Source organism: Rhinolophus hipposideros (assembly GCF_964194185.1).
Source record: "Rhinolophus hipposideros genome assembly, chromosome: 5".
NCBI lineage: Eukaryota > Metazoa > Chordata > Mammalia > Chiroptera > Rhinolophidae > Rhinolophus > Rhinolophus hipposideros.
The window spans coordinates 18769766-18792488 of record NC_138051.1 but is presented as its reverse complement, the minus strand read 5'-3'; the positions used below and the strand labels follow the sequence as shown (position 1 = coordinate 18792488).

General features: G+C 36.3%; 2 protein-coding genes across 5 annotated transcripts in view; one reads left to right on the top strand and one right to left on the bottom strand.

Annotated features, from left to right (window-relative positions):
- Positions 1-24: 24 nt before the first annotated feature.
- On the bottom strand, positions 25-22631 carry PPP2R3C (protein phosphatase 2 regulatory subunit B''gamma). Of its 2 annotated transcripts, none has more exons than XM_081049936.1 (14): positions 22011-22601; positions 18346-18451; positions 17739-17866; positions 15689-15793; positions 15020-15132; positions 14526-14623; positions 13587-13657; positions 9191-9323; positions 8459-8514; positions 8306-8381; positions 7434-7570; positions 5909-6046; positions 2961-3020; positions 25-1312 (listed from the first exon to the last, which is right to left on the bottom strand). In XM_081049936.1, the coding sequence occupies exons 3-14, from the start codon at positions 17829-17831 to the stop codon at positions 1124-1126; spliced, it is 1269 nt and encodes a 422-aa protein (XP_080906062.1). In that variant the 5' UTR covers positions 17832-17866; positions 18346-18451; positions 22011-22601; the 3' UTR covers positions 25-1123. The 2 variants fall into 2 exon arrangements, with proteins under 2 accessions (XP_080906062.1, XP_080906061.1); XM_081049935.1 differs by lacking the exon at positions 18346-18451 and having other exon boundaries at positions 122-1312; positions 22011-22210; positions 22571-22631.
- The window catches only part of PRORP (protein only RNase P catalytic subunit), a 114965-nt gene continuing 114822 nt past the window's right edge, over positions 22581-22723 (top strand). Inside the window, exon 1 of one of the 3 annotated variants that reach the window (XM_081049932.1) lies at positions 22581-22706. The gene's annotated coding sequence lies outside the window, so the exon portion shown is untranslated. The other 2 variants (XM_081049933.1, XM_081049934.1) reach the window with 2 other exon arrangements.

Genomic DNA, 22723 nt, shown 5'->3' with positions numbered 1-22723 from the left:
TCTTCTTTCAACCCTTTTAATATCTACTGTTCCCTCTGGATCATAGTTCATGATATTCTGTCTTCTTCTAATCTTTCATCTCATAAAAACTAAACATGACAGTATAATTGAGAACCTTTACAATAAAATAAATTCTCTAACAAAAATCCTTAACAAAATGGAGTTAAGTTGTATAAAACGTAACCCTGGTATTGGTTAATAAAACTAGACAAATTTTTTGTACTAATGATTTTAATTCAAATATTAACTTGAATACTTTGTATTGAAACATCCTGTTAAAAGAAATATCACGTTTAACACTTCTAACCCAAAAATGAAACGGCTTTACCCTAATGAATGGGGAAGTCTGTAATCTTTGATATACATAATACTTTAGTAGACAACTCAATGTTAAATGATATTATAATTTAAACTATCCTTCAAATATTGAAATACTTTTTTTTTTAAATAAATTTTATTGGGGAATACTGAGGGACAGTGTGTTTCTCCAGGGCCCATCAGCTTCAAGTTGTCCTTCAATCTAGTGGAGGGTGCAGCTCAGCTTCAAGTCCAGCCGTTTTCAATCTTTAGTTGTAGGGGACACGGCCCACCATCCCAAGGAGGGTACTGAACTGGCAACCTTGTTGTTGAGAGCTCAGCCTCTAACCGAGCCATCCGGTCGCCCCTCCAGAAGCTCAGCAGCAGCTTGTTGTCTTCAATCTACTAGTGGAGGGCGCAGCTCACTGGCCCATGTGGGAATCGAACTGGCAACCCTGTTGCTCAGAGCTCATGCTCAAATCAACTTAGCCATCTGGCCGCCCCCAAATATCGGAATTCTTAATGACTAATGTTAGAAATATTCTATGAAAACGTCCTTTATTTGTAAAGGTTACACAGATTTAAAGTGGACTCCTACCTTCACCAAATCACACTTGGGATAGTTGATTTAAGTGGAACCAGAATATACTGCCTCCTAATTTGGTCTTGTTGCTTCCAAACTATTAATTCCAATAACGATAACATTTGTTGTGTTCTACAGGCATATGAAATGCTTTATTTAGACCATTTCTACGGCTTCTGCTTCAAATGTTTTACATGCAGCATTCAAGCTTATCTTAATGAATACAATCTAGTCTTTGAGAGATCATGTATCATCAAGGTCTGCAGAGTTTTCACTGTCATTTGCAACAAGGGCTTCTCTGTTCTCATAAGTCCAGAAGCCATTCAGATCGATTAGAATGGTGGTGACTGTGTCTCCTTGATTACTGTTGATTAAATCCTGAAGAGAGATTTTCAAAGGATCCTTTGGTTTTACCATGTCAAAGATTTCATCCTGAAAGAGAGAAAAAAATATAATGAAATCTGATATCTGATTTCCTTAATTTCTGTCACACAGTGACTTAAAATTCAGGGCTGGCACTTGAGCTTATGTAAATTTCTTTGTTCCAGCTTTTTCTTTTCTATTCAACAGATAGTCTCCTTTTCTCTATGTACAATCACAGGATTTCATTAGATTCCTTAGGTATGTGATAACTATCCATCATAGAGGAAGAAACTGAGGCTGAGTTTCATCCAAGCCACACAGTATGGGTGTTTAAAGAGCTTTTAGAGATTAATCGTTAATAGCCTTCTAAATAACTATTTAGAAGGCTATTAGTTTAGTAATTAGTTTAGTAATTAATAGCTAAACTATCTCATGCTGTTCTTTGAATACATGTTAACTAACTACTCATACTTTTCTGTTGGTGGTGGTGAAGCAAAGCCTTGATTTAAAGTGCAAACTTTAAAGCGCTAAGTAAAAACTTAAATGCTTCAGAGCCAAGATTATGACAAAGCTTCATTTCCAGTATTGATGTTAACCTTACACTCTAGACATTAGATGGGGGGGAGGGGTGGTATTAAAGAATTAGTCAATCCAGAATGACATTAAATTGTGCTAAAATTTACTGGAATAGATGGAAGAACCCCTTCTATATTAAGTATACTATGTGAATACTTTCAAGGAAATTAGTACATGTTTTTAATCTTTTTGTAGTAAAATTACTCAGAGTATTGAGTAGCATTTAAGGAGGCAAATTATATTTTTAAAAGAACAATTCAGATAAATGAAATTATGAATTTTTAATCTTATGTTTGTGAAACTGCCTTTTCTAGGTTGATGGCCAGTTACAATTAACTAGTTCTTAATTTGCCTGTTGCACAGTTTAAAATTTGTCTCACTTATATAAAATCAAAGTAGCCCTTTATCTTATAGTTGGTTAAAATTGAATGGGGGGGGGCGGCTGGTTAGCTCAGTTGGCTGGAGCACGATGCTCTTGGCAGCAGGGTTGCTGGTTCGATCCTCACATGGGCCACTGGGCTGCGCCCCCTGCAACTAGTTTGAAACAGCTACTTGACTTGGAGCTGATGGGTCCTGGAAAAACACACTTAAGTAAATAAAAAGTAAAAAAAAAAAAAATGAATGGGTTCTTTTATTACATTACTCAACTTGAACCTGGATCAGTACTGGATACTCAGTGTTTTTCACAGCTGGTGCAAGTTTCAATACTAAAATGCTAAGTAGCAGCATGGTTTCAAATACTAGTTTTCATATTGTATGACTGATGTCTCCTTAAATAGTACCAAATCAAGCAAGCCTTTGAAGTAGAAGAATAAAAATGTGCTCCAACCAAAATAATTTCCACATTAAAAATTCAGTTTACAGTGGAATAGTTTGCCAAAGGATGCAGGCTATATTGATTCTCTTAATTTTCAATAAAAATGAATGAATGCTTTCATGAGAACACAGGAGTAACAATGATAAAATCAAACTACAAAAATCATTAGTCTAATTGGTCTGTTTCTAATAATTTAAATATCAATTTGGAACAAATAAGAGCAAACACTTGATTTGGTTCTGTACTTTGTAAGTTACTTTCATGTAAAATTTCATTTAATAGAAATGATTATCTGGTGTTATGTAAATTAAAGGAAAAAGTAACCTTGACATCTTGAAATGAAACAGGATCTTGTCCATGGATTTTCATTAGTTCCTGTATGGCCTGTATTTGGCAGAAACAAATCTGTAAATGAAAAATAAACTACACAATAGCCCCCACCCTGGCCCGCGGCCCCTTTTAGTTCCACTTCCTATCCTATGCAGACCACACGCCTCACTGTTTCAACCACTCTTGCCAAAATTCTTAATTTCCTTCACCTGGCTTCACATCTACCCGGCAAAACTAAAAACTGGATCAGTGTAACCATCAACCTTTCTAGACCCACGCCATAGCTATTGAGCTTCAGAAAGAAAGTATGCAAAACTACAGATTAGTGCTACCATGTAGGTAGGAGTGGTCTTCCACCTCAGAGGAGCCTTTAACTTGCCTAGCAATTATACTGTTCTGATCATCTCCTCCCATTTCCCAGGAACACTGTTCACACCTTCGTTCTTTACCCAATTCACCACTGCCCCGCCCTTCCTACACTTTGCCATCTAAAAAAATGGAGGTAAATCTCCCCTGAACTCTTACAAACTAACAAAATACTGAAGAAAGTACAGTTGACCCTTGAACATTTCATGGGCTACGGGCCCTGACCTCCCCACATACACTCGAAAATCCGAGTGTAACTGTGACTCCCTAAAAACTTCAGTACTAGTTGCCTACTATTGGGCAAAAGCCTTGCCAGTAACATAAACTGTCAATTAACACATAATTTGTTATACGCATTATATACAGGAGTCTTTAAGTAAGCTAGAGAAAAGAAAATATTAAAATCATAAGAGAAAATACATTTACTATACTGTATCGATACCATAAATTTGTCATCTGTTTACAAAATGAATCTGTCAGTACCTACATCAATATCATCTTATGATACGAAATACTGTTGATGTTATACATATTACTAACACTAGACACCAAAAATGAAAACGTGAAAAAAAATCCATATTATCAGGTATAATGATTCATGCATTGATAATGAAGCAGCAGCAGTACGATTGCTTTATAGTAGCCGAGGTGGAAAAGATACGACTGCTTCATGATAACGAAGTCTCCAAAAATTTTTTCAACATATTTATTGAAAAAAACGTGCATATAAGTGGACCCACACAGTTCAAACCTGCGTTTTTTAGGGTCAACTGCACTGTGATCCAGTTGGACAAATATCTTAGGTGACAGTCATTCACTGGAAAATGTGAAGCTTAAAATTCTTGGTAAACAGTCAACTTACATTCCAAGTGCCTACTCTGTATGTGATGCCACCGATATCAGTGTGTAAAGGAAAACTCTTTGAAGTAGATGAGAATCTGGGTACAATCTTAGCTACTAGACTACTGTGTTTCCCCGAAAATAAGACCTACTCAGACCTTCAGCTCGAATGCATCTTTTGGAGCAAAAATTAATATAAGATCCGGTCTTATTTTAATATAAGACCGGGTATAATATGATACCTGATCTTATATTAATTTTTGCTCCAAAAGATGCTTAGAGCTGATGGTCCGGCTAGGTCTTATTTTCGGGGAAACACAGTAGTAGACCTGGATGGTATGCTCCACAGTGCACCATCCAGGCCCAGCTTTATTACTCGGATATTGAGATAGAAAGGTTCTGTGAACAGCCCCTCCGGATGCAGAGCTCAGCACCAGGAACATGTTTCCTTAGCCCATACAATCAAGCCCAGATAAAATAATAAAATAAATGCATGTATGAACTATTTTAAATGTATTAAATAAAATTTAACATTCTAAAACTATAAGATACTATAAAGAAATCTTTATGAAAAAGGGTTGAGTGTTTAATTACCAAAAGACATTTACTTTGTTTTCCTAAAACTGAATTTTCATTGAATAGGTCTGCGTAAAGTGGGGGCATCACTATAATGGGTTAGCGTTATCCTTTCAGATTAGCCACTGATGTAAGCCCAATTTTAAAAAATTGCATACTAATCTTAGGATTGTAATTTACCCTACTATTTGCAGTCATTACTACCTAGAAGATCATAATGGAACGCCTTTTAGGGAAATTATGAAGTTATAGAATATGTACTATGAAATTCAGAAAAGTTACTTTAAAAGTACCAAAAAAGGTTTTAAATGGAAAGGAAATAAAAACCAGGGGAAAATGGTTTATGACAACAATGTAAAAATGTTGCTTTTGTTGTTAAAAAAAGCTTTTCTTCCTACTATTTATTGACCTTAACCATATAAAAATCACACTCTTCTAAAACCTAACTATAGAAATGTGGTGATGGAGTAGGAAACTACTGTACAAAACTACTCCATCAAGAAAAGTCACCTTTCAAATTGAATGATTTGTCTTAAAAGGGCAGACATTCCTATTTTTACACCTGCTGCATCTGGATGCTTATCAGGTAAGATACAATCAAATTCCATGTCAGAGCTCATCGTGTTATTCTCTGACACCAAGTAAGGCACAAATTAAGTCCGTCAGCAAATCTGTTTCACACGGAAATGCAGCACACAATTCTAGCCCGTTTTTAAAGTATTTATCTTTTACAGCACAGCAATGAAAAGAATCTACAACCACCAAAGTCTACATAACTCCCGTGGAAAGGAGCTACCTTTTCTGAACTGTTTCCTTAAAGCTTCTATAGGATTTTACACACTAGTTTTTGATCACCAAGAGCACAGTATTTCTCATGGATGTTTGTGTCTCCACTGACTAGAATATATAGTCCCTGACATATATTTACACTCTGTTTTAGTTCTGCATCTAATCAAATCAGCATTGATTTGGCCCATTTATATTTTTAAAAAGTAGAAAAAAACCAGAGACTTGATTTCCTTCCGAAATCTGTTATGTAAACCCTTTTGTTAAATGTAAACGTCACAAGTTAGATTTAATTGTCACCGAGTAGGTAATTTAAACCAAATTGTACAACATATCTTAAGGAAGAACGACTCATTTACACAAATGAGACTTACCCTAAAGAAGTAATTAAGGGAAAAGACATTCAGATAGCCTTTGTTCTCAATATCAAGCAATTTGAAAATATATTGCAGAGCTGCAGGTTCTTTTCGGTTTTCTAATGCAAGAACAAAATCCAGGTAGGTCTTATAGTCCTATAGAAAAGAAAATGACATTCTTTGGAGGCCTTATTTGGAATCCACTTTTCAAGTGTCTGATAATTTGAAGCTATTCTGCAATCAAAGGTGGCAAGTTATTTTTAATATGAAATGAGAAATCCATTCGTATACTCCGTGTTGGTTTCTAGGAATTCGATGTAGCAGTTAATCTGTGCAGGACAGTTTTGGGACACAGTTCATTTTCTTGAGAGATTTTCTGTGTTAAACCATAATTTTCTTTCATTATGTTTTTGAAATGGACAGGACAGTGACTAAGCTATCATACACTGCCATTAAATTTATAGCTTCATTTCAGTGGTCATTTTGGAAGAAAAAAGTTTATATGGAATGAACAGAACAGTATATTTTAATAGCTGTTTTGAAATAGTGTTTAGAAGTTTTAAATCTAGTCACAGATTACTTTTTTTGCATAGTGAAAAGAAGTAAAATACTTGGGAGAGCCTCACTTAGAAAAACTATATTCTTGGAAAAGAGTTTTTAGGCTAAGATTAGGGATTCCTTTCTGCATGAATTGCAGCATAAAGAGCTACAGAGATGCAGCCTCATGATGGTCTAACTCCATACATAGTTGTAGCTTCTGATTTTCTTTATTCACCAGAAGTCATTAGTATAAGCTCCTTACTTATTTGAGATTTAGAGCCTGTCTATCGTAGACAGCTGTGGGAATCACGAAATAGCTTTTGTGCCTTTTTCCCCTTTTCCTTTGCAGTTGGCTAACAATGGTGTTATTTAGAAAACTGCTATTAAAGCTAAATGATAATACATAGAATCCTGATTCTTTTCTAACAATATGGCCATTTCTTAAGCATCATTAACTTGGAAAATGTGTCAGAACCTTAACATATGTTCTCAATAGCAAGAATGGTAATTTAAAAATACTGTTTAGAATTTTCTTCTCAAGTGTTTTGCAATAAAAGGACAAGTACATATTAGTCAGTCTTGAGCTACTAACATAGCCACTTATAGAGAGTAATACAACCTGATTCTTAGATTTAAATCATAGCATATGTGGTACTATATCTGACCTGGTAATTTAATGGATGCTCCATCTATATAAAAATAGTCAATAGGATTTGCTAATTTTTCAGATTTTTATTTTACTAGTCCACAACCCTTTACAATACGTACACTGACAATGAAATGAACAAAATATTAACATTTTCTTTTTGTCCTGAGTCCATAAGGGAATGTTGTAAAGCAAATTTACCTTAAAATGAAAGGTTCCAAATCTCAGACATTTTGATCAGTTATACATTTTAAGATAATGTTACACACTGATATAAAATGCTGTATCACATCAAGAAAAATGTTTTTGGAAATTGTGGGAGCCTAAATTTTTAAAACTTATTAGATTTATTACTACCATTTCTCCATCATAAGTGAGACACTCCTGGAAAACACGGTCTAAGAAGACATTGGTCATGGTTGCCGTTCCATAGCGGGAGAGTTCTTCTTTACTGAGCATACCATTGTGATCCTTATCAAGATTCAAATACTGGCCTTGGGAAGAAAGATGATAAAAAGATACTTATGACTAAATAAAATTCTAAGTAAAAGACAAAAGAATAAACACTAACAAAAAGTTCTTTTTATTGGTTAATATTTTCATTTTCAAACTCCCCACTAAGGGTAGTGCCCTAACATCAGCTACCCCTGCAATCTGTATCAGAATAACCCTCAGGCCAGAACCAGTCAAAGAAAACCCATCACAAAGGCCATGGCCTTGGGTTATCTCCCTTACATCATTATTTGTTTTCTGTTTGCTTTTAGGACTTTCCTAGGATTCTGAATTAGATGGTGGTAAAGTTCAACAGAAAGCACTGAAATGCTCCGGCTTGAAAGCAGAAGTCATGAATTCCAAAATAAGTCAAGACCACCCAACAGAATGTAATAGATAAATGAAACTTAGGAAAAGAGCAAAGCGCTCCCTAGACCTCCCTCTGTGGACCCTAAGAGCAGCATTTTATCAAAATGCAAGACCATAGTTGATGTTCATAATGATACTTCTGAAAAGATCAAATTACATTCTGTATGTTCTATTAAAGAGTTAGAAAGTGTAGTAACAAGAGTTACAAAAATTTAAAACACTGGTATTTAAAAACAAGTAAATTTTAGTAATCTAGAATACTAGCTTTTAAAGTAATTAGATACTTTGATCTTGAGATGAATTAGCCTATGTATGTCCTTTGAACACCAATTAATTAGGAAAGGATTAGCATTATGATAGGAACATACCATACACCCTTAGGGCAGAAGGAGCAGAAAACCAGTTTGTTTCTTGACTCTCCTTGGACAGTTCCTCATCCCTTAACTAAATGAACACAGAAACATAATTAGAAGATAGCAACTGTCAAGTGATATAATTAAGTAGTTTAAAAACATATTTACCTCCAATAAGTCATCTAGGAAGCTGCATGCTAAAATATCTTGAATTTTTATCTTCCCTTTAAAGAACAAAGAAATACAATTACTTAATTGCATTTTAAAAATGAGCAACTCAGTTTTATAAAGGTATTATTTTAGAAGAACAATCACCCAACTGATATTTTAAAGCTTCCTAGCTCTTATGCTCCAAAAATCTCTATTATTATATACTGCTATGAAAAGGGAAAGGTGCAGGGAATATTTAATAAAATCTCTACCTCATATGTCTATCTGTATACACGCAAGGACTTTGATTTGGGCCTTCTGTCCCTTTCTGTGCCCCAGTTACATGTACTTAAGTCTCGCAGGTTAGAACAGCTGATAAAATGCACTGTTAATGAGGCCAAATTTACTAATCTGATTCTCATATAAAATAGTGAACTTGAGAAAGAAAAATACATAGTAGAACTATTGGGAGATAGCAAATTATATCAGAATAACTGGCTTCTTAGAACTGGAAGGAGCCATAGATTACCCATTTCATACTTCATTTTAGAGAGGAAGAAAGTGTAAGGGATTAGATGACATGCCCACTGTCACACAGTGACATAAAGATCATAAAAGATCTTTATATATTAATGGCAATGACATGTAAAGAAAATTAAAAAATGACTTTTCAAGACTTTCCTCTAGTTATTGAGATTTAAAAGTAATAATATCCTCATAATATTTAAGTTAGATAAGATTTTCTTTTACCTGTTCTTAGAGGGTCTAAAAAGAAGAAGAATTTCCTAACTGCTGTACAAACATAAAAGGAGTAAAAAGATTTTTCCAGCCCATCTAATTGTGGCAAAGTAGGGATAAGTTCCAATATGTAGTTTTCTAAATCCTGAAAGAAAAGAACAAAATAAAAATTTCAAGTCTTAAATGTCTGATCTTGTTTCTTAATTAGCTACTGGAATATAATTTCAGTGCTAAAAATTATTCAGCGTTAATACTATATTAATGATAAAATTCATAACTAGCTTAGTGGTAAAACTTTTATATTAAATTTGTTTCTACTAATTTACGTTTTATTTAAATTTTAACGTATTTTTGAATTCTATATAGTTCTATATAGAACATTCTGTATAGTTCCAAATTTAAAAGGGACAAAAAGGTATTCACTGAAGTTTGCCTCTCACCTAGTTCCTCTCCCCAGAGGTAACCTATATTATCAGCTTCTGATGTATCTTCCCAAAGATAAACGATGCATGTACAAGCCAATACATACATACGAGTATGCATATTTCTTTTCCTCTTTTTCACAGCAAATAGCAGCACACCACGCAAATTTTTCTGTATCTTGCTTTTATCACTTAACACTACATTTTGCAGTCATTCCATATTGGCTCTTAAAAAGCTTCTCTTTAAAAAAAAGCTATGTATTATTTCAGATATACCATAATCTATTTATTCTAATGATGGACATTTAGGTGGTTTCTAATCTTTAGCAACACTAAAAACAATATTATGGAGGCTAAGCAAAATTTTTATTCACAGGTATGGAAGAATACAGGATATAGTTTCTGTAAGTGGAATTGCTGGATCAAAGCACATGCATATTTATAATTATGGTAAGACGTTGGCCAACTTCCCACCACCCCATAAAACCCATATCCATTTTATACTCCCACCAGCAATACGAAGGCTGTATCAACAGTTCCCAAATTGTGCCGCAGGAGTGCTACACTAAACTCAAAGGGGTGCAGCAGGGTATTTAAGATTTTTGAGGGAAACACAGCAACATCTGTCAGACAGTGCCTGAGCTATGGCTCAAGGAAGTTCACATTTTCATCATTAGTTTGAAACACATATTCCTTTTGATGACATCAATCTTAGCAAAGCTAGGCTCTTGGTGGTTGCGGTAATAAAGCAAGTACCACACAGAAATTAGTGTGAAAGAGGAAGTGAGAATGATTGTGTCCAATATAATCTCCAGATTGTGAAGCTATACAGTGCTCCCTGGGCACACACATTCCATTGGTAACTGTTATTTAAGAATGAAATAAAAATATTATTTTCTTTTAACCTGTGTGTATTTATTCAAATGGGCAATAGGATAAGTTTAATGAATATTTCCATTAAATTGTTTAGAACTAACTGGTTAATAAATGGAACTGTTAGGTATTTCTTTCAACCTAGAGGCATTATGAAAAAGTTACTGAGACAATAAGGGCACCATGAACTGAAAAAGGTTGGGAAACCATGGCTATTTTACATTCCTTCATTAAAAGTGTTATCGAACTTTTTGATCTTTGTCAATCTGATAGGTGAAAAATGGCATTTTAATGTAGATCTATTCAACATTTCTCTTACATAAAGTTAGTATTTTTTCTTATGATTAAGAAGCATTTTTATTTTGCTTTCTGCAAACTATATCCTTTGCCCAGTTTTGTACTGGGTTAGCAGCCATTTTCTTTTTATTTATTTATTTATTTATTTATTTATTTATTAGTTTCAGGTGTACAAGACAAGGTAATAGCAGCCATTTTCTTATGGTTTCTAGGAGCTTGTTATACATTAGAATAATTGGCCATTTGTTTGTGACTGAGTTTCAGGTATTTTCTCCACTTTGTTTTCTTTTAACTTTGTTTATTACAGCCTATAGATTTTTTAAAAATGTAGCTGAATTTACAATTTTTTAGATGTCTCTCAGTTTTATCATACTCAGAAAGGCTTTCGCTATTCCAAGATTATATATTTAAAAGTATCTCCTAGTTTTTTATACTTATTTTAACAATTTTGTTACTCTTGTTTTAGCCATTGTAAAGAATAATGTTTCTAGTTGATCAGACATACTTTATAATTTAAGTTGTAGAACAGACGGCATCCCAAACCTGAGTCCAAAATGGGACTCTTACCATCCCCAACCCTGGTCCTCACCCATTATTCCCTATTATAGCAGTTATTCAAAACAAAAATTTATTCAAAATAAAAGCAGTTATTCAAAATACAATTTTAGTCATCTTTGGTTCACCAAGGACCCTACCCTTTACCCCCGATATCTAATCCAATAGCAAATTTTTTGGGTGTGTATGTGTGTGTCCAAAATATATATTAACTTAATCTGTTATTGGCTCTTTTTCCAGCCATCACCCTGGTCTGCCCATTATCACTCCTCACCTGGACTACTATAGTAGCCTAACTATTCCTTCTTGCACTGTAGGCTCCTTACAATCCATTCTCCACACAGTACCTAGAGTGATCTTTTAAAATGTAAATCATATCCTGACAGATTCAGCTTAAAACTTCTAATGGCTTCCAAACTCCTTACCATGGCCTAAAGGGCCCCACATGTGGTCTTTGCCTACTTCTCTCTCCAATTTCAGTCTGTCACTAACTCTTGCTTACATGTTCTAGCCACACTGGCTTCCTTCTGTTCCTAGAACAGGTCAGGTTTAACTCTGTCTTGGGGACACTGACCTTGCTCTTCCCTCTCTATTATACATCTCCATAAGGCTGGCTTCTTTCTCATCCTTCACAATTAAAACTCAATCACTTTCTCAAAGAGGTACCCCTTCCATCTTATCTAAAACAGCCCCCAACCCCAGTCATATTCTTTCCCATTACCCTATTTTATTATCTTTGTAGAACTTGTCATTATTTGAAATTATCTTGCTTATAATTTAGTGTCTGCCTCTCCACTCTGCTAAAAACAAACAAACAAACAAAAACAAAACCAAAAAAACTCCCTAAGAGTAAGGCTTAGAATAGTACCTGGCACAAATTAAGTGTTTTGTAAATGCTCATTTAATAAGATTTAATAAGTGAACGAAAGTTTGCTTATATTACTCAAATTACAGACGTTGGCTCTAGAAATCACTGTCTTTTAATCGAAGAGTCTGGTTTCAAAAGGCAAACTGCTCAGGGTAGGAGAAATTTTTTTTTTTTTTTTTTTTTTTGTTGAGAGCCCACTGGCCCATGTGGGAATCGAACCGGCAGCCTTCGGAGTTAGGAGTATGGAGCTCCAACCGCCTGCGCCACCCAGCCGGCCGGAGAAATATTTTTTTAAGAGAAATGCTTTTTTTCATTGAGAGAAGGGACAAACTCCCTTTTAAACACAACTACAGAGATATACTGTTGCTTTTCTCTTCCCTCTTTTCATCCTTTTTTCCATTTTTGTTTCCATTCATGGAAAAAGGCAAGAAGTGTGTTTTGTAAAGCAACCAATGGCTGGGAAGAATTCTCAGAGCTACAGGAATACCCCAATATCTGACCTGAATAAGTATCAACAGGTGGCTAATATATCTTCCTTGCTAGAGAGAGATGGATAGAAGCAAGAACCTTTTACTGTCAAGTTGATCTGAACCTTAAAGTTCAAGAATTGTACTGTTCCCTAGGAAGGTTTCAAAGTGTAAATGTTCAGTATGAGCTAACAGATTCTATCTACAGAAACCTGGATAAAGCAGACTGCAACAAATCATAACAGGAAACAAACTATAACAGGGAATTGTCTTTAAATTTTACATTTGAATATTTATTTAAGTGATTAATTAACTTGGTTCATATTTATGCCGAACTCCCATCCCCTTTTCCTAATGACCCTAAAAAGGACTCCTTATTTGGGAAAAACGCCTGAGCTAAAAAGAAGCATGTCCATATAACTTATATACTCAGACTGACAAGAAGCATAGCCATTTGGATCACCAGGCTATAATTCTCTGTTGATAACATGGTCTAACTTCATTAATACCTAATGGGAAATAAACCACCTCTTGGTAACTGATGTTACAACCTTAACATACAGATGGGAAAAGTCACGCTCTTTTTCTCCTATATATTTCCTAAAAAAGGAAAAATTCCTGGCCCTTACATTTTAAAACAGTCATACACTGATAACACTCATGAATAATCAAAAGTTTTTCACTGTTTCTACATTCTTCTTACGGTTTCTTTTAAAAGGCTTTTTTTAAAAAGGGGAGAGGGGCTTGAGAAAATCTAAAAAGGAATTTTTGTAGTCAACATACATTTTAAAAGTTTTTTTTAGTAATATACGTTATTTGTAAAAACAAAAAAACAAAAAAAAATCATCTGTAGTTCCACCATCCAGTGATAACTACTGTTAACATTTTTATTTCTATAGTAGTTATTAAAGTAGGTTAATACTTACAGATTCCCGAAGGTACCCTTGTCCTGCAACATCGTATAAACTGAGTCCTATTCTTGTTTGATGAAGCCAAACTGACAATAAACATGAAAATTAAACGTAACTAAGAGCTATCCTTTAGCATATATATAGACAAAAGGAGATAAAGAGCTAGATTAGATGGACAAGCTAATCTAATAAGTCTATGAACATATTTATTCTCACACATATTACTTATTAACCCCAAAATTGTTCAAAATAAAATAAAAACACCATAAAATTAACAGTAGATATCAACAATTCTACCATGCCTAAAGTGACAATAAAGTCGATGCCCTTGAAGATATTGCTCCTTACTTTATTAAACTTGGTGTTCCACCAAACAGGGACAGTGAAAGTATAATGTTAGGCTTTCAATGAAGCTGATTTTATTCTACTGAGGTTAATTATTGCAAACAAATATTAGTTAACGATTATACACATAGGACTTCACAGATCATTATGGAACTTAAAGGAATCACAAAACTCCAAGTTGTTTGGTAAAAACTCCTTGAATCTGATGCTACAGTTGTGAGTTTCAAACTATCCTCTTAGGTAACTCAACCTGTAATAAATATACTGGTGAAATAAAATTAGCAGTGAATTAAAATTATTTCAAATCACCATACATTAAAACTCTTGGTTCAGCTTTTGATATATCTAGTTAGCTAGTATATTTAGGATACGTGTGAAGTTTTTATTTTGTTTGTTTTTTATAATAATGAACCAAATTTATGGTAGAAAATCTCACCTCTAGTAAGTTCCAGGAGAGACTCATAATAGAAAAACAAATGGTCAAAAAACAAATTCTGCTATTAGAACTTACTAAATAAGAGTTGTTTCACATGGAAGGGATACGATAAAAGCATGGACCAAAAACCTATTTGATTACCAGAAAAGAGTAGTTCAAGCAAATGAAATCACCTTTTCTCATGACATAATTAAAGAACTGCATGATAGAAATTCTTCCGTAAGAATCTGTATGAAGGAGTTTAGCAAAGACTTTTGCTGTGAAAAACTGCCTAAGGAAAGGAAACAAAGATTAAAATCAGTTGCCAACATAACATAAAGATGACTTCTACATGAATTAACAAATAGCAGCATAAATTCAAACAATAAAAAACCAAAGTGGTATAAAAAAATCAGTGACAACTATAGTTCTAAACTTAATTTTAAATCATACATCTTTGCATTCTATTGTCTTAAACATGAAGGCCTATAGTGTTGTAAATAAACCATATTTCTTTTAGTAACTTTATACCAATGTAATTTTTTTGACTAAATAATTTTATTAAACTTCATGAATAACTCAAATTGACTCAAAGTGTCTTACCATTGACTAAAAATTTCACTGACATTTATTTGAGGCATTTAAAATGCTTATGTAACATACTCCTTTGTTAAAATATCATTCTTACTTGCACTTTGGTCCAGCCTTTTCACCAACCTTCAAAAAATTTTCATAATTAATCATTGCTTCCTCTCCAATCATAGGTGGTGTCTGGTGCTTGTCCAACAAAAACCATAAGTTCTTAGAAGAATTGCAGAAATGGAGATGTTATAATTAACAGAACAAAATTTAAAAACATAGTTGAATATGTTATTTACATTGAAATGATAGTCTGATAGCAGAGTTAATATTAAGATGAATCTCATTCCTATTATCCTTTTGATTACTAATAACACAATAAAAATAAACATATATAGTACTTCTTTAATCCATATAACTATATGCTGTGGATAGTTATCCCTACTTTACAGATGAGAACTGAAGCCCAGAAAAGTTAAGTCCATTGCCAGAGATCAACAGAGCAAGGCTGGGATTTGAACCCCTACAGTTTGACCCTACCGTAGTGGTTATCAACTTTGGCTTCACATTAGAGTCACCTTTAAAAAACAAAACTATCCTTGGGAGATCCACCCCTGTAAGCTCTGCAATTGATTCTGGTGGGAACCATTTCTCCAGAGCAGGTGCCTTCACCATTCTGCAGTACTGGCTCCATTAGGCCCCGTAAGGTCCTATATGACATTAAGTAGTACAAATAAGAAACGGCTAACATCCAAAGCAAGTTTTATTTCATTCCTACCTGTAATTCTTCATTATCTAACAGTTCTCTGCTTTTCCTTTGCAGAAAGACAGCTCTGGATTCCTCTCTTAACTTCTGTAGTAAGACTTCATCTTCAGCTGGCAGCTAAAAATACATTGTAGAGTTAATTTCTATACTTAAATTCTTCTAGACAATTGGATTATGTAAAATGTATCCGGCCTCATGAAATAACTATGACATTGCCTCAAATTACTTTTGGCATCTCAGTTTTGCTTAACTTCAAGTCATCATCTATTTAAAAAGTTCATTTAACAAAAAGAGATCCACAGAGAATTCAATAGTTAGCAAGGCCATATGCTTGCCCAATAAAAGCTAATGGTCTAGCCCAAGTTTATATTGTTAGAGCACTGTTTCCACTGTAAGCTTAGACTGATAAAGAATTAGATTAGGACTAGCTGAAGACTGGCAGTCTTAGCAAAGTATGCCTTTTGAGACTGGATCACCTTACTTTGTAGAGATGGTCAAGCCAGTGTCTATTACGTTGGCCTCCAAGACAGAAGTTCTGCCTACGTGGGTGATTTCCATAAACAGGGCTTCAAAATACTCATTCCAACTCCACTTCATATAATGTGCTTTGAGGATTTCTTCTTCCTTTTCTGTATCTTTGTCCCACTAACTGTAGCTAAGTAACCCCTAGTCCAAACTAGGGGTTATGGTTTATACCTTTCATTTCCAAGAACTAAGATGCCATCCCTCCCATCAAAAGGAACAGAGAAGGAAGAAGCATTAGAAGGTGAGGCCAGGCTGAGATACACTGTGCTCCAGTCTAGTCAACCAGCGAATCAGCCAGGGGAGGAGCAGTGACCAAAGATGGATGATAGCTGGTTTCTCTGAAGCAGTGGAGAGGAAGAAGAAACAAGGGAAATAACACTGGACAAATCCATTCGACTAAAATTCCAAAATTAACTTTTCTATCGTGGTTATATTTGACATATTACTAAATAGCTCTTATTCTTTTTAGTAGCCTTCAATTTCAGCTGTAAATAGCTGTTTTAATTTATGACCTTCTTCAAAGACTTCTTTACAGTTTTGGCACAAGAAAACATAACTGAGTATTAAACTCTTCAAGTTTTCCATTCTCAATCTATTTGTCAGTTTAGCCTTGAGCAAAACGTTTTACACCTTATACCACAATTAGAAGACAAAGTTAAAAATTATGATCAGACATAATCTAGCTTCACCTCTCTTGCCTGGGCTCCCAGATTCATATGTTAAATATACACTTGACAAATCTACTGGGATGTCTAATAGGCATCTCAAACTTAATATATTTAAAACAGAACTCTTGATTTTTCTCTTTCAAACCCATTTCTCTTAGTCTTCTCCAGCTGAGTAAAAGGTGCTTCTGGACATTCACAGTGGCTCAGGTCCAAAACCTAGGAATCCCTGGTACCTATATCCAGTCATCAATAAGTTCTTTCAGCTTTACCTTTAAAATATAACCCAAATCTTTTCACTTCTTATGTCTAAAGCTTCCTAGCCTGAAACAGCATCATCTTTCTAGTGTGGTACTCATCCTTTTGATATTTGTTTGTAATTTAACATTTTTACCTCCCCAAATATACCATGAGGTTCTCAAAAGCAGGACCCATGTCTTACTTATTGGTACTGTGTAACATACAAATACAGTGCTTGGTACGTTATAGCTGCTAAATAAATGTTTGTTGAATGACTGAATAAATTATTGGAGGAATTAAAAAAAATTATGATCAATTAAGTATACTTAAGTCTTATAAAAAGCCTGACAACCTAATCCAATAGAACACCTACTACTAATATCCATAATAAAAATTATGAAGAAAAAGCCGATAGCTCAAAAGGTAGGCAAATAACAACTTTGTGTGTTTATAGTAATTGATAAGAAAACTCAAGATTTTATCAGCTCCAAAGTAAAGGTAAGATAAAGAATGAAATAATATATAAAATTTAAAATATAGTCCTCAACTTATTTATAATACAAGATTCTTATCCAATTTAAAATTAATTTTATTTATAAACTCCACAAGACATTTGCTTAGATACTACTTACCCTATAATAAAACCGGGGAATGGTCTTATAGAATTCATTCGTGTTTTTTCTACCTCCTTTCCATTCTGAGTAGTATTTGGTAAATAAATCCATTTCTTCATCTTTTAATTCTTGTTCACTTTTTTTTTCTGGTAACAAGTAAATAAAGGGGGGAAGCACTTTTAAAATCAAACAATACTTTTCTCAGGTCATCTATCTACTATTGTCTAATTACAGTGCAAAAAAGGCCTTCACAGTGGTGCTTAGACACTGAACATCTATATTAACTTTCTTGAACTAAGAATCACTATCTTCCACTGAAAAAGCCTCCCCTAAATCTTCAAATCTTAGCTGCTGCCTCCACTTTATTTTTTCCATCACTATACTGTCTCTTCCTCTAGTCAGTGCCTTTCTTATAGACTTCTGGCATGTTCCTAATTCACTTAATCAAAAGTGTATACTGAGCACGTACTATGTACAGAGCACTCACTGTACGAGACACTGGGGCAAGAGTGGTGGGAAAGCAGGCACAGCCCTTGACCTCATGGAGTTTCAGCCTCTTAATGACAGTTTCTCTACCTAAAGCAAAACCCTTCCATCTGAAGCTCACACATCAGGATGCTATTACCCTCCAACCCGCCTGCTGCTGGCACACAGCTGTCTCATTTAGCCATTCCTCCATACTTATTTGTAGACCATGGCGACTGGTACACAGCGTTCTTTTCCTCAATGTCCTGCAATCATCAAGGAAGAATAAGTATTTATGTGAGTGACGGTGACCCCTCAACTCTGAAGGCTTTCACCTCTACTCTATTGTGTCACCCAGTTCCATGGCAAGACCACAGATCTTCTCTGCTCCTCTTCTGAAATCTTAAATGCTAATATATTCTCAGATAATTTTTCTCTCCTTGTTATTCATAACCTCACTGGCGTAATACCTGCACTTCAGCCTCACTGAGATCTTCAATGCTATGGTCCACATTCTCAAAAGTTTATTTTCCTCCTCCTGGTCTCACTTCCTTCCCGACATGCCTGTAGTTCTTCCCCTAAACTCCTCTTATGCCTACATTTCTCCCACATCTGCCATGTTAACTTTTAACTTTGGACCAATCTTAACAAACTAATTTGTTTACTATGACTTAATGCTGTTGGAGAAAACTGCAAAATTTTGGTCCCACAAATTTACTTCATTTGCTAATTAATAAGTCAGCTTCTCAAAAACACCAGTACATATTTTATCTACCCTTAATGTTCTCTTGGTGACTGACTGCTCCAAACTGTCACTACATTCCTCAAATCCCCTCTGTGTTCACTTTAACGGACGACAATCCCTCCCAGTTCATCGAAAATTGAGTCTACTGGGCACAGACACCCATAAACATCTAAGTGGAGTGGAAGGACAGGAAGGTATCAAATCTGCATCTTACTTTCTTCCTGCCAGTTTCAGAGGAAGAAGGTATCTCTTTTCTTACTCAAGGCTAATGCTTCATTTTACCTGAGAGTTTAATCTCAGCCATTGCAATTCTCCTGTAAGTTGTTCAATCACTTATTTCCTTCTCTATTCAGTACTTTCAATTTCTTCATCTCTACTGGCTTTTAACTTAGAAATACACTGAGATCTCTCCCATTCCCTCCCCCTCCCCCCAAAAACCTCCTTCTCTTCTACCTACTGTCACACAAACCTCCTTCCTTCCTCATTCACTTTTTCAAATGAAAGTCTATGTTGGCTATCTCTGCTTTCTTTCCTCTCATCTCTTTATACAATCCTGCTTCTATTCTTACCACTTTACAGAACCTGTTCTTGCCAGGGCAACCAATGACCTAATTGTTTAGTTTAATGTGCAAATCTGTCCTTGATTTCTCTGTTAAATTTGATACTGTTGATGATTCTAACCTTTTCTCGGCTTTTAAGAGATCACACTCTGTTAATTCTCCTATTTTCTGGCCATTTCTTCTTTTCTGTTAATCCTTCTTCCTCTGTACTTTCAACTTTCATAGTATAATTTCTAAATCGCAAACATATGTCACCCCAATATTAAGTTGTTGGTGAGAAGAGGAAGAAAAGCAAAGATCGAGATGACTGGTGAGGAAGAAGAACTAATAGAGTATGTCTTCCAGAAACCAAGAAAGAATGTGTAGGAGACAGAAAAATGAGGCACAGCAACAGGTGGAAGTTAAGACAAGAAAGTCTCTTTAAAATTGGAGAAATACCACCATGTTTATATGCTTAGGAGAATGACTAAGAAAGAGAAATTGATGATTCAGGAGAGAGGGGATGACTGCAGGAGTATATCTTTGAGTAGGCAAAAATGGAATCCAGCAAAAAGGATGGGATCTAGCACACCAATGAAAGCAACAGACTTAAATAGAAGTGGCACAATCTATATGATTTAATTCTGATTTTATCATCTCTACCAACATTAAAGTGTACATTCTACAAGGACAAGAATTTTTGTTTTGTTTTGTTTACTGCTATAGGCTAGAAAGGTACTTGTCCCCTAACAGACTTGCAATGGAAGTGGGTTTAAGAGTGAAGGGGAGGAGATCCAGTAATTCCACTCCTAGGCATCTACCCGGAGAAATCCAAAACTCCAATTCAAAAATCTGTATGCACTCCTATGTTTATTGCAGCACTTTACACAATAGCCAAGATATGGAAACAACCGAAATGCCCATCGGTGGATGACTGGATTAAGAAGCTGTGGTACATTTATACAATGGAGTATTACGCAGCCATAAAGAAGAAAGAAATCTTATCATTTGCAACAACATGGATGGATCTAGAGAACATTATGTTAAGTGAAATAAGTCAGAAAGAGAAAGACAAGTACCATATGATCTCACTTATATGTGGAATCTAAAGAAAAGAATATGTGAATGAACTAATCAGAGACAGTTTTGGAGACACAAAAAAACCGAGAGTTGTTAGATGGGCGGGGGGAAAGGGGGTTGGGATGGGGGAAAGGGTGAAGGGATTGGGGGGCGGCTGGTGACCACAGGGCTGTGGATGCCTGGTCATGGCATTGTACACCAGAGGCTGGACATCAATGAATGCCAACTATAATTTTATGTGTATAATGTGATGGCTCGGTGTGAGGTCGGGGTGGTGGTGGATGGGGGAGGGGGGTTCACGGTGTGAGGGATGTAAAAATAAAATAAAATAAAATAAAACTAAAAAAAAAAAAAAAAAGAGTGAAGGGGAGGAGAAAGCACAAGTACAGGTAATTTTTCTGAGGTTTCCTATAAGGGATGCAGAGAAATGAAGCAAATGCTGGAGAGGAATATGAGATCAAATGATTTTTTTAAAGAGGGCGGGGTTATTACAGCATGTTTGTTAGAGCTGATGGAAACGATCCAGTAGAGAAGGAAAATTTGATGATGCACGAGAGAGAGGATCAGGCCAGAGTGAATTCAGTGAACAAAAGAAAAGGAACACACACCTAGTGTTGGAGTAGAGCGACTGTCTCAAATAGGAGCACGGACAGTTCCCCATTTTAATAGTGAGGGCAGAGTGTACCAGCACCCATGGTGGGAAAGGGGCTGATAGAAATGGCAGATGAGAACAGATGAGGTTCTTTGATTGCTTCCACCTTCTCAAACACACACGCGCGCACACACACACACACACACACGTTTATCAGCTGAAGGTAAGGGGTAGGTAGGCTACATTGGAGGGTTGGATATTAGGGAGAAGAGAAGAAGTGCCTTAGAGTGTTAGAGAGTGAACGTCTAGGGAAACACGGAAGCAGTGTAAATGAATGACTGAAACACCTACTTTAGGTTAGTGGACACGCATTAAAAATGAGACAATGCGCCTTGGTTCCCTCTTCCTCCGGCCACTTTCAGTGCCCCGGAGAGGACAGTTTTAACCAGGTTGGTTAACAAGCAAGTCTGAAGGAGGCGGAAGAGGACACAGGAAAAACGAATTATGAAATCTAAAATGGATAAGGAGGGAAGTGAAAAGTGTGACAATAAAAAGGCGGTAGGATCCATGGATTACAGGCTCCGGTAGGATCCAAGAGTTATTGAAGCCAGGGTTTTCCATTATTCCTCACGAGGCCAGGTCAACACCATGCACAGTGAGCTGCTCAGTCCCGCCAATCATTTATTTCCCAGGGAAGTGTGGGTCAAACCTCTCTGGATCTCGAAACCACATTGCTCTCCGCCTGCTTTGTCAGGCGAGGTTTTACAGAAGCGGCCAGCGCGGCTCCCAGTTGCTGCTCCTCCCTTTCTCCCTCCACCTCTAGGAGTTTAGGGCCGGGCTCTCTCTGGGGCAGCCCCTCCCAAACTCACTGTGTGGACCGATGTTGGGCGTCGCTAACCGCCGGCGAAGAACTTCTTTCCAGTCCATGACTGACTCCCGCGCAGCAGCTCCTGCATTTGCAGTTTACTAACCGCTCCACCCGCTACCAACTCAGACGTCAAACACCGCCCAGCCCCGTAAAGGCTGGGAAGGCCGCTCAACCGCCATCTTGGACATGGGCGGAAGTCGGCTAAGGAGGGGGGGGAAAAAAAGATTACTGTAGCCGCTGCGGAGGATACGGCGATCACACTAACAGCAGGGAAAGCAGACGTGAGATAGGAAAGGATCCTCCTTAAGGCAGCGCCCCAACTTCACAACGCCGAATAAGGAAGCCCGTGCTTTTATTTCATGCTGGGCGTCTGGCGGGAGCGCACCACGTGACTCGGAGCCTTTGGCATTTCCGGCTCAAGGGAAGCGCTTTCCTCCTTCACAATTTCTTTCTCATTGTTGGTTACGGATATCTGGAGGTTCTAAAGGCTCTCCCTGAATGTAGCAGATGCCTTCAGCATCCGCCTCAGCCCCATCCTGCCGCTAAAAGCTTCAAAATCACCTGTTTTGGCCGCCTGGCCCAGCAGAACGCCGGCGTCCAGTTCAGTCACGCCCCTCATGCCGGGGCTCGCGCGGTGCATTGTGGGCCGGTAGTGTCGGCCGAGGTTCTGGTTGCGTTAATTAAGCGTGAGTGTTGGGTGAGTTGGAGCATGAG